This window comes from Tachyglossus aculeatus, chromosome 21 (assembly GCF_015852505.1).
Source record: "Tachyglossus aculeatus isolate mTacAcu1 chromosome 21, mTacAcu1.pri, whole genome shotgun sequence".
Classification (NCBI taxonomy): Eukaryota; Metazoa; Chordata; class Mammalia; order Monotremata; family Tachyglossidae; genus Tachyglossus; species Tachyglossus aculeatus.
Genome location: NC_052086.1, coordinates 65,861,361 through 65,874,152, shown reverse-complemented (window position 1 = coordinate 65,874,152; position 12,792 = coordinate 65,861,361). Strand labels below are relative to the sequence as shown.

Below are 12,792 nucleotides of genomic sequence, written 5' to 3'. Positions count from 1 at the left end.
CCCTATCCACAGTGCATTAACAATCCAGAGGGGGAAAAGGACATTAATATGAATACATTATGGACAGGTACACAAGTGCTGTGGTGCTGAGGGAGAGGGGTGAATAAAGGGTACAAATCCAAGTGCAAGGATGTTGCAGATGGGAGTGGGAGAAGAGGAAATGAGGGCTTAGGCAGGGAAGGACTCTTGGAGGAGATGTGCTTTTAATAAGGTGAGTAGAGTGATCATCTGTCAGAGGGAGAGCATTTGGTGTAGTAGGAAAATTCCAGTCACCCCCCAATACAGCACATCCACTTGGTACCAAGACAAATTTATAAAATCAATCGTATTTATTGAGCGCTTACTGTGTGCAGAGCACTGTACTAAGCGCTTGGGAAGCACAAGTTGGCAACATATAGAGACAGTCCCTACCCAACAGTGGGCTCACAGTCTAGAAGGGGGAGACAGAGAACAAAACCAAACATATTAACAAAATAAAATACATAGAATAGATATGTACAAGTAAAATAAATAAATAAATAAATAAAATCTAGTGGGAACAGTTTGTAACACACATTCAGTCACCAAATCCTGTTGGTTCAACCTTCACAGCACCTCTAGAACCCTACCTTTCCTCTCCATCTGAACTGCTACAACTACTACCACAGTGATCCAAACACTCATTTTCCATCCTGACTACTGCATCAGCCTCCTCGCTGCCCATTCCTGCTTCCTGTCTTTCCCCACTCCGGTCCATAATTTACTCTGCTGCCCGGATCGTTTTTCTGAAAAGCTGTTCGGTCCGTATTTCCCTACTCCTCAGAAACTTCCAGTGGTTGCCCATCCTCTTTCACATCAAACAGAAACTTCTTACCACTGACTTTAAAGCACTCAATCAGCTCTCTCTCCTACCTAACCTTGTTGATCTCCTACTGTAACCCTCAATCTTGTCTCTCTCGCTACCGACCTCTTGGCCACACTGTCTCCCTCATGCCTGGCACTCCCTCACCCTTCATATCTGACAGTCCATCTCCCTCACCACCTTCAAAACCCTCCTAAAAATCACCCCACCACAGGAGGCCTTCCCTGACTAAGCCCTTTATTCCCCACACCCACTCTCCCCTCTGCGCCAACTATGAATTTGGCCATGTACCCCTCAAGCACTTTGATACTCAACCCAGCCTCACAAACACTTAATGTCAGCATTCTTATACTCTGCTATTGCCCCTAACCTTCATCTATTTTAATGCCTGTGTCCTTCTGTAGACTTTAAGCTCGCTGTGGGCCGAGACCAAGTCTACCAACTCTGTTGTATTGTATTTTCCCAAGCACTTAGTACAGTGCTGTGCACGTGGTAGGCACTCAATAAATATCACTGATTGACTGACTGAATGCAGCCCTGGGACCTGTAGGTTCTTCCCAAGGAGGAGTTCTTTTTCCAGAAGAATGTCAGATTCTCAAGGCTATGGACTACGTTTTTTGTATGGGTATTTAGGAAATTTTATATTTTGTATTTAGGGAAGCAATACGGCTTAGTGACAGGCCTGGTAGGGTTCTAATCCTCGCTGAGCCACTTGCCTGCTGCGTGACCTTGGGAAAGTTACTTAGCTTCTCTGTGCCTCAGTTCCCTCATCTACAAAACAGAGATTCAGTACTTGTTCTCACTCATTCATTCATTCATTCATTCATTCATTCATTCAATCGTATTTATTGAGCGCTGTGTGCAGAGCACTGTACTAAGCACTTGGGAAGTACAAATTGGCAACATATAGAGACGGTCCCTACCCAACAACGGGCTCACAGTCAAGAAGGGGGAGACAGACAACAAAACAAAACATGTTCTCCTTCCTACTTAGACTTTGAGCCTCATCTGGGACCTGATTACCTCGTATCTACCCCAGTGCTTAGTAGCATGCTTGACAAAGTACTTAACAAATACACAATTATTATTATTATTGACGTTATTATGATTATTGTTATTATTATATGCTTGGCAGTACCTAGTTCTGCACAGAGTAGGCATTCAACATTGTTGTCCGCCTGGGAGTAGTCGGAAATGAAAACTCATAAAGGTAGGAACTGTTCCTTTAGAAACAGATACAGATTTCCTTAGAAAAGCAAGGAGGTCTAGTGGAAGAAGTATGGAGCTAGGCATCAGGAGTCCCGGGTACTAGTCCTAGTACTCCCACTTGCCAGCTATGTGAACCTGGACAAGTCACTTCACTTTGCTGGGCTTTGGTTTCCTTATTAATAAAATACAGATAAAATGTCTGTTCTTCTCCCTCCTTCTTAGATTGTGAATCCCAGGTGGGACAGGGACTACATCCACCCTGATTACCGTGTATCTACCCTAGTACTTAGCCCAGTGCTTGACAAAAAATAAGGGCTTAGTACATACACCATTATTATTTTTATATCATTATTATGAAAAGCACTAACAGAAGGCTCCTTGAGAACTGGGACTGTACCTTTCCCAAAAGTTAGCATTTTGCAAATTAGTGTTAGACTCAGACCACTGTAACCATGCTCAGTGTGGAGTTCAGACTGACACTGTCTGATATGTGCCAAGCTCATGGAAATTCAACCCATATATTGAAAAGTGACATCCAAACCACAAGACGGCTCAACGTTCGACTCATACGGAATTAAGACATCTGCAAGAAGCTCCGCAGCAACATCAAAGCAGCCCTATAAGAGCAAGGAACCCCAACAACAAGTTCTAATGCAAATAGTGAATGGGTTATTTAGCAGGCTCCCATTAAGACCATAGTCGTGGTTAGCTGACGCCACCAAGACTGGTTAGGTGACACCAGTCAGCGATTAAAGAAATACTCTCTGTGATGCCATAATACCAGTTTCCATTATGTGTTTTGGCTAGAATAATGTTAGGGAATTAGGGAACGTACATCTGAAAATGCAAGCTGTTGGACAGCTAGCATGCTACGGGGCAGAAGAAAGTTTACAGGCATGGTCGGATACGGCCACTTATCTGCTCTGTGATGTTCGGCAAGTCACTCAACTTCTCTCTGCCTCAGTGACCTCATCTGTAAAATAGGGATTAAGACTTTAAGCCCCATGTGGGACATGGACTGTGTCGAAACTGATTAGCTTGTATCTACCCCAGTACTTAGTATAGTACCTGGCTTATAGTAAATGCTTAACAAACACCACAAAAAACCAAAATCTTGCAGCTCCTCATGTTCCTGACACAAGGAAGGCTGCAGAATTATACATTTATGCTGCACAGTACAGCTGACAAGTGGAGGGAAATTAAGGTAGAAATGGTCCAAGGTTACTGAGATTACCACCATACCAAGGTTTTATTGATATACAGACCCCCACACACATTGAGGCCATATGGCCCCCAAAGAGAAAAAGCACAGTACTGCTTACAGGATGCTGAAGCCTCCCCTCATCCACTGGCAAGAAGGGATCTCTGCAGAGATGTCAACATCACTTCAACAATCTCTTGAAAACACATTCTACAGTCAAAGATGAGCCCTTTCGAAACACAGAGACTCTACTTTCACCAAAACATGGGCCTTCTTTCAATTTTGAAGGAACCCATGCCCGCAGAGTTAGGAAAAATGGTAAAGTTCCTGATATCGTTGGAGTATACCTGCAGAGATCTGCCTAAGCACATAAATATCTGTTTCCTCGGGCATATGGGTCACTGAGGACCGCAAGGTCTTAAAGATGACATTATCATCATTATCTCCAAGAAGAAAGGTTAGGAAGCAGATTGGCAACTGTTGCAACATTTTATAGCTCTCCACTGCAAGCGTGAGCTTAGCAAGAACCTTTCTAAACTGGCTTATTACTATTATTATTATATCATAGTATTTCTTAAGCACTTACTATATATCAAGCACTGTACTACACACTGGGGTAGATTCAAGACAATAAAGTCGGCCACAATCCCTGTTCCACAAAGGCCTGACAGTCTAAGGCAGTACTTAAGAGAATTATTTACCATAAGCTCCCAGAATCAAAATGTGGTTTTAGTTCACAGCTTGGCACAGCAAACCTGATGTCTGCTACATGGCAGACGTACGAGAAATGCAGATTACAGTACCAAGAGGTCCACAGAAAACCTACAGCACCTATAAATGCTTCAGACTCCACAAGTACAGCTGGACTCTGGCAATCCCTAAGGAACTGTGCCCATGATATGTACAGTGCTCTGCACACAGTAAGCGCTCAATAAATACGATTGATGATGATGATGAGGATTAAGATCCTGGGATTGCTCAGGTAGGGGTTGAGAGTGCCCTCTCTGACGACCCATCACCCATCTTCATCAGGGGGAAAAGGTCTAGGTAGTAGGTCTGGTTTTGCCAACTTTTTCTGCAGTCCGACCAGAGGAGACAACAAAATATGAGGATGCTGCTGTTAGAAGGTAGGTCCAATCTACTGGAAAATCTTCTAGCAACCACAAGCCAAAGCCTCATGGAAAAACCTAGAGACCGTCATTTAGGAGTCGTGGTTTGAAAACAACTGTGCCCTAAAGGCACACATTTAAGAAGACAAGCAGGTGCTGGTGAACCGCTTAACAGAGATAGGTCAGGGCTATGCATTGACAAGAAACTTGAATAAAAAACCACGCTCTGTATTAGCCTACACCAAAGTAAACCATGCAAAGACCATTGGTGGTAGCACAGAACTGAATTCTGTCATGGAATTCAGCCATCTAGGCAGCACAATCAGATGATGCGCTGTTAGGGTTGGTCAAATCAAGACGGCCACCACATCTTCAGGGAGACTGACCGAGTTTGGAGAAACATGACATTACCTTTCACGTTAAATTAAAAATCTACAAAGCTGTAACTCTGCCCAACCTCTTATCTGGCTGAGAGACTGGGCTATACCATAAACACTACATTGAGTGACAAGACAGGATCACAGATAACAAGGTCCTGGAATAAAGTCAGGATACTAACACTGTAGCTGGCTCATGGCAACAGAGCTTTGCTGGGTAGTTCATGTACAGAGAATGAATGACAGAAGAATGCCCATTTAACTGTGAGTTGATAAACAGAAATGAAGCAAGCAAAGGGGTGTGTGTGGGTGCAGGCAGGGGAACGGAGGGATACAGAGGACAAATTTGGAGCACGCCTGAAGCAGAGCCTTAAGTAGCGAGGCAAAGCAGCTGAATTTTGGAAGACATCTACTGCAGTCAGATCGGTCTGGGGGTGAGCTGCAATTAAGGAGTGGCTCTTCATAAGCAAAAGCTTCAAAAGGATGATCATTCATTCAATCATATTTATTGAGCGCCTACTGTGTACAAGCACCGTACTAAGCACTTAGGAGAGTATAATATAACAAAAAGACAAACAAAGTTAAGGCAATGCTGAAAAGACACTAGAAAGAAGCAAACAACATCAGGTCACCAGGGGACTGTCTTTGTGTATGCCTGTGCAAAAAGGACGGTCAGCCAAGCAACAATCTTTGTAGCTCCCCCTCCTTCCCCACACACAGCTAAAATCCCCCCAAAGTGACTATGAAAAGACACAGTTCTGGGTCAATAGCATTTCTTGTTAAGACCTTCCTTCGGTCAATTAATCATATTTACTGAGCACCTACTGTGTGCAGAGCACTGTACTAAGTGCTTAGGTGAGTACAATATAACAATAAACAGACACATTCCCTGCTCACAACGAGCGTCAGTTGTTTTAGGTTAGTTTTCTTTTGCTCCCTCCCCAAACTGGCTCTACTGTTCTGCTGGATGCACACAAGTTGATGAACAAATATTATTTGTCCTCCAAGAGGCGTGCCCCAGATCATGGCCACCCAACAGCTGCTCTTAGCTGTTAATTTACCAATCCTTAGCACTTATGCATAGTCTTAGTTAACATTAACTCACACTTCTCTATTCTCCCATACTCTATTGGCAGCTCTAGAATTCTTTCTCCTCCTCTAATTAAATTATTTGTGTTTAGTTCTGCCTCTGTCAATCTTTCCCAAGCCTCTAGTGCAATGCTCTGCCCACGATAGGCTCTCAATAAATACTACTGGATTAACTGTTGCTCTTGATCTCTGTTTTGCTCTTTGACCCCACTTCCCTGGGCTGAAGTTTAAGGCTTTGATAAAAGTTTCTTGATCATTCACTGCATCCCTCATTAAAATCTAGAAATGGAGCTGCTTACGCCGGGAAGTCACTCGCATACTGCCACCCTTCCCGGTCTGTTCCTCCAGAAATGTTGAAATCTATATACCAGTCGGAAACCTAGGAGGCAGAGAGACAGGGTGAGTGGAGGGCCAGGGAGAGGGAATGGGTTCCAATGGTTTTCTTCTCGTCCATTCTCCTGCTGCTGGCCCGAACCAGCAAGAAGGTGGCCCAGGCTGCAACTCACCCAGGTCCAGTGTAGAGACGGTGGCTTGGTGCTGGCTTTGGTGCATTCCTGCAAGCCAGTCCCGTCGCTCCACATGTAGCGGTCGGTGGGCAGACCTCTGCGACAGAATAACATGCAGTCAGTATGTCAGTCATTCAACTGTATTTATTGAGTGCTTACTGTGCGCATGGCACTGTACTAAGCACTTCTTGTCTTGTTTTATGCCACTGCGACCCCAAGGACACATTTCTCCCTGAACAGCCTACCTCCATCTGTAATCGTCTAGTAGCGTATCCACATACTTTTTATGGCAAAAATACAGAAGTGGCTTACCATTGCCTTATTCCTCACAGTAAACTTGACTCTCCCCCGTGCTGCTGCTGCCAACACAGGTGAGTTTTGACTTGTGGCAAATTGCTTTCCACTGGCTAGCCCCTGGCCCTAGCTAGGAATGGAATGGGTAGGCCTCTGCTTGACTCTCCCTCCTGTAGCAGAGACTGGAAGAGTACTGGAAATTCCCCAGGTGCGATCCTGAGAAGGGACCAAGTGCTTGAGAGAGTATAATACAGCAATATACATCCCTAACCACAATGAGCTTACAGTCTAGAGGGGGACAGACATTAATATAAATGAATTACGGATACGTGCATATGTAAATGCAGGTGTAAAAGGCAGCAGGGAGCTCAAGTGGGAAAACTAAAAAAAATTGGCCTATCCAGTCCTGTCCTAGTCGCCAACACACCTGCCTGAAGAAACCATTAGTAGCTAACGTGCTCATGCCTCCCCTATCCTAAAAAATCTCTCCCTTGACCCTATGGCTCCCTCCAGCTATCACCCCATCTCCCTCCTACCTTTCCACTCCATACATATTGAGTGAGTTGTCCACTCTCACTGTCTCAGACCCCCTTGACCCAGACTCTCCTTGACCCCCTCCTATCTGGCTTCCGTCCCTTTCACTCCACAGAAACCGTTCTCTCAAAGGTCACCAGTGACCTCCTCCTTGCCAAATCCAGTGGCCTCTACTCCATCTTAATCCTCCTTGACCTCTCAGCTGCCTTGGACACTACTGACCACCCCCTTCTCCTGGAAATATTATCCAACCTCGACTTCACTGACACTGTCCTCTCCTGGTTCTCCTATCTGGCCGCTCATTTTCAGTCTTATTTGCAGTCTCCTCCTCTGCCTCCAACCCCTTAACTGCGGGGATCCCCTTCTATTCTCCATTTACACCCATTCTCTTGCAGAACTCATTTGCTCGCATGGCTTCAACTACCGCCTTTATGCAGATGATACCCAAATCTACATGTCCAGGTCTGACTCTTGCCCTCTCTGCAGTCTTGCACTTCCTACTGCCTTCAAGACATCTGTACTTGGATATCCTCTCGTCACCTCAAGCTTAAAACACAACTCCTTATACTCCCATCCAAACCCTGTCCTCCCCATGACTTTCTCATCACTGTAGACATCACCACCATCCTTCCTGGTTCACAAGCCTGAAAACTTGGCATTAGCCTGAACTCCCCTGTCTCATTCAACCCACATATTTAATCTATCATTAAAATCCTGTCGGTCCAACCTTCACAACATCACCAAAATCTGCCCTTTCCTCTCCATCCAAACTACTACCACGCTAATCCAAGCACTTATCCTATCCCACCTTGATTACTGAATGAGACTCCTTGTTGGCTTCCCTGCCTTCTGTCTCTCCCCACTCCAGTCCACACTTCACTCTGTTGCCCGGATCACTTTTCTACAAAAACGTTCAGGCCATGTTTCCCCATGCACCTCCACATCCAACAGAAATGCCTTACTATAGGCTTTAAAGCTGTCAATCGTCTTGCCCCCTCCTACCTCGCCATGCTATTCTCCTACAACTCAGCCCACACGCTTTGTTCCCCCGATGCCAACCTACTCACTGCATTTTGATCTTATCACACCCCCGACCTCTCACCCAGGTCCTGCCTCTGGCCTGGAAAGCCTTCTATTTTCATATCTGACAATTACTCTCCCCACCTTCAAAGCCTTATTGAAGGCACATTTCCTCCGAGGCACATCTCCTAAGCCCTCATTTCCTCTTTTCCCACTCCCTTCTGTGTGCCCAGCCCCACAGCACTTATGGATACATCCACAATTTATATTATTTACAGTAATGTCTGTCTCCCCCTCTAGGCTGTAGGCTCACTGTGGGCAGGGAACATGTCTGTTATATTGCTATGTTTTACTCTCCCAAGCACTTAGTTACAGTGGTCTTCACACAGTAAGTGCTCAATAAATACCACTGATTGATTGATGGCGGGAGGGAGGGCAGCAAGTTGTAAAATGCAGACAAACTAGAGTTCGGCAGAAGGTAAAGGAAATACACCATGAGGTCTCATCTAGTTCTGTATCTGCCACTGACTTGCTGTAGGTTCGGGTCACCTCTCTGGGCCTCAGATTTACCGTCTGTAAAATGGGGATGAGACCACATGCCCCTCCCTATGTTAAAAGGAACGTCAGGATGACTCATGAGACAATTTAGGCAGAGATACGCTACGCTTTTACAGGAAAGACAACATGAAACTCTTAAGAATTATTACTGTTAGAGAAAAGGCTTACAGTCTCAGAAAGGGGCTTTTCCAAGGACTTTCCCGGCTTCTTCTTTGCTCCGATTCTGGGGTGACTTTTTGCTTTGGTAATTTACCTGCTGGTGTAGCCGGTGACTGGGTTCCACCGCTGGTTTTCATAGATGTAGACGCATTTCACATCGGACTGCGTGTAAATATTACTGGTGGTAGTGGTCAATCCTGTGGGGAAGCATTTACCGTGAGCAGAGCCACAGACCAAACCCCCTTTTTGTTGTTTTCGTTCTGGGCCCACAGGAAAGCTCCTTCCACTTGAAAACAAACCAGACATAGTCCTATGAATGGCAGTTTTGTCCTCTGGCTTCCTTTACTTTAAAGCCAAGGTAAGAGAGATAGAGTGCATGCCTCTCTTCTCCCTCAAAGAGCCTATTCACTAGCTCAGGCCTGAAACATCTGCAGAGCTATGGGCAATACAAGTTACCACAACTGGCAACCGGGTGTGAGAGAGGATCAGGGCAGGAGGCGGGAGAGATCTGGCTGCGGTCCGGGCTGGGGAGTGGACTCCAATTCACAGCCCCAAACACTGGTTCTCTGTTCTTACTCAGAACCTCATCACAGCACTGATGCTGGCAGCTTTGAAGGTCACCTGTCAGCCAGGTGTTCACTGGAGGGTAACCCCTATGGCAGCAAGGAGCCTATTTAGGAGGACAACAAAATGAGGATTAAAATGGGGGACAGATCTCCACCGATGAAAGACTTCAGAGATCCAGGATTGTCCACTGACTAGTCTTCACTGCACCTGAAGCCCACTCTAGCTCCTCAAGCAGAGACAGGAGAGCACAGACTTGCTTACCTTGATGAAAACCTCCTCCATATCCACCAGTGTAAACCCAGGCGGTGCGGTCATAGCCAATTCCCCACACTACCCCGTGGCTATTACACTCCACCACACGGAGGTGACCCCCAATCTGACGCCAAAACCTAGAAGGAGAAAGGAACCATTTTCAATTTATACCCTGAAAGAAGCAGCAGGGTTCTGGGATGAAGGAGGCCTGGGAAAGACCCAATCTAAACACTCCAGTACAACGTCCTATGGTGGGACATGAACAACTGCTTTCCCAAGGGCGGTCCGAGAGCCTAACAGGACCACAATCAGATGAGTGCCAAGGTTAAGAATCCAGGGGTCTAGGGCATCTTGGGCTGTCAGGGTGGAGAGGAATGGTTGATGGGGCAAATGAAAAGTCAGTGTGTTACTCAAAGGTCAGGGGGGAATATTGCCAAACTCACATTCCCCTACAGGGCTAATGGCCAATTCTAGGAGGCCCTGCAAGAACAAGAGTTTTACTAGCACAGGATCGGAGAGCCTTGACCAACTGTGCACCAGGTCTGGGGCCGAGATGACCACTTCAGGAGAAGGCCCTGAGACCTGACATGGTGACATCTTGAAGTGCTTTACACTGCTTCCCCTATCTGAACATGTAATGTATTTTGTTGTCTGCATCCCCTGCTGGACTGCAAGCGCCTAGAGGGTAGGGATCAGGATTACCAACTCAACTGAACTCTCCCAAGCACTGAACATGGTAAGCACTTAACCAATACTGCACTCCTGAGGCTCAACACTGATCCCAACTTCATTTCCTAGGCCATATGGTTTATTGGCTAGCAGTTGCTAACTAGCATCATAGGAACAGTAACCCCCAGTGCCTCTTCAGTTTACTCATCAAAATGAAAAGCGCATCGATCCAGTCTCCCCCCCGGCCAATCCCTGCGCTCGCCCATCCGATGCCGGGGTGCCCAGCGGCGAACGCGTGCCCCCAGATCCAGCTGTTTCTGAGGCTGTAGCTCGAGGCCTGCATCGCGTACGGGTCACTCACATTTGGTCACACGGCAGGGGGTTCGTGGCAGCCTCCAGGTCTGAGTTTGGCTCGCTCACGAAGATGTCTCCTTTACAGGTGACTGACCACATGGACTGGTGGGAGGGGGGGCCCTGGAGCCTGCGGCTCTCGCAGCAGCAGACGCCGAGCAGGGTAAGCTGGGGACCCAAGATCAACAGCAAACGCGGGGGAGTCACTGACTCGGACAGGTGGCCCGGCTCCTCCGAGTGGCTCAAGGCCGTCCTCCCCCTGCCCTCCAAGAGACTGGCACTCACCCAATCGTACATTTCCTGTTCAGTCGCGGCAGCGAGGCGGATAGGCCACCTCTGCTTTGTCTTCTCGGGGGTGTACACAGCGAAGGAGTGTTTGGCCTCATTCAGTACAGGGACCAGGACAGTCACTTCATTCAGAAACACATGGATGTACTGTCCAAAGAGAAGAACCAAAAAAAACTTTAAGTGCACTCTTATTTTACTTTCTGCCCCCGTATGCTAACAGCAAGGGCAGCAGAGATGGGGGTTTGATGCACTTCATCTGCCAAGTCAAGGGTCAGCTGGAACAACGCCAATTCTCCCCCCCCACCGCTCACATCTTCCTCGTCATCCCTCTGGGGAAGGAAAAAAATCGCCGCCAGCAAGACCCACTGCCCACTTAATCTCAACCTTCCTGACAAGACTGGGAATGTGTCATATTGCTATAATGGACTCTTCCAAGTGCGTAGTACAGTGCTCTGCACCCAGAAAGTGCTCAATAAATTGACTGAGCTGAAAAAACAAATCAATACTATTTCTTCTCAGCAGGCAAACTCTCAGGCTGCAAATCCATCGTGCTCCCCTTCACATCAGGCAGACCACTGCTCTCCCCATCTTCAAACCCCTGCTGGAATTGCATCTTCTCCTGAAAGTCTTTCCCTAACTAATCTCTCATTTCTCCACCCTATTTTCTCTCCGTACTGCATTATCCATGCATCTGAGTCTGTACCCCCTAACATTTAGCCACTCACCCCACCCACAGCACTTTTATGCACAACTTTATACTTGGTTCCTTCCCGTACCTGTAATTCATTTTAACGTTTGTATCCCCCACAAGCTTGTAAGCTGAGGGTAAAGACTGTGTTTACTTATTCTACTCTCCCACGTGCTTAGTACAGTGCTCTTCACACAAAGAGGGCTCAGTAAATACCACTGATTGACGGAGGGCCACACTCAGCCCCTTCATCATGAAATAAGATTTGTGTCCCCCCCCCCCCAGCTTTCTGTCTTTTTAACAGGACGCAGGGCTTTGCTCTCTGCTCCCGCCCCTCGCACCTTCTTCTCCTCGTGAAACATGTAGTAGATGAAGAGGATGCTGTCCCGCATCCCATCATTCCCTGAGAACTGCTCCAGTGCCACCCGAACATCAATCCACTTGTGGGGCTTCCAGTCAGCCCACCACTGCAGGGATCCCGTCTTCACCCACACCGACTGCAGGAGAACAGCAAAAAGCAGACTTACAAGGGAAAAGCAAATGCAGTCATTTCAATAATAATAATAATCATGGTATTTGTTAAGTGCTTACTATATGCCAAGCACTATTCTAAGCGCTGGGGTAGATACAAAGTAATCAGGTCGTCCCACATGGGGCTGACAGTCTTAATCCCCATTTTATAGATGAGGTGACAGGCACACAGAAGTTAAGTGACTTGTCCAAGATCACACAGCAGACAAATGGTTGAGCTGGAATCAGAACCCATGTTCTTGGACTCCCAAGCTCATGCCCTTTCCACTAAGCCATGTTGCCTCACTGCTTCTCTGATTTCAAGCAACCCATCAGGCATGACTGTCTCAGGAAATCCTCATTTCCCATGGGCAACATGAACTTTTTTAGTAATTTTCTTTTTCATGGTACTTTTTAAGCACTTACTATACTGTACCAAGCACCGGGTACTAACAAAACACCAATAATACGTATTTTCCTCCTGAGAGCTCAAAGTGCTCTCCCACTCCTTAGTTATCCCTAAAAGTGCAATTTTCCCCATTCTGCAGATGGAAAAAAACCCAAGCACAA

The 12,792-nt window shown here is 46.6% G+C and overlaps 1 protein-coding gene across 2 annotated transcripts in view; it reads right to left on the bottom strand.

Annotated features, from left to right (window-relative positions):
- TECPR1 (tectonin beta-propeller repeat containing 1) overlaps positions 1-12,792 on the bottom strand; it is a 56,762-nt gene that overhangs the window by 15,448 nt on the left and 28,522 nt on the right. For both annotated transcript variants that reach the window (XM_038762405.1, XM_038762406.1), the window contains 7 exons: positions 12,054-12,209; positions 11,022-11,171; positions 10,747-10,904; positions 9,726-9,853; positions 8,992-9,094; positions 6,333-6,429; positions 6,126-6,205 (listed from right to left, as the gene is read on the bottom strand). In XM_038762405.1, the coding sequence (XP_038618333.1) occupies positions 6,126-6,205; positions 6,333-6,429; positions 8,992-9,094; positions 9,726-9,853; positions 10,747-10,904; positions 11,022-11,171; positions 12,054-12,209 (872 nt within the window). The remainder of the gene's footprint in view (positions 1-6,125; positions 6,206-6,332; positions 6,430-8,991; positions 9,095-9,725; positions 9,854-10,746; positions 10,905-11,021; positions 11,172-12,053; positions 12,210-12,792) is intronic.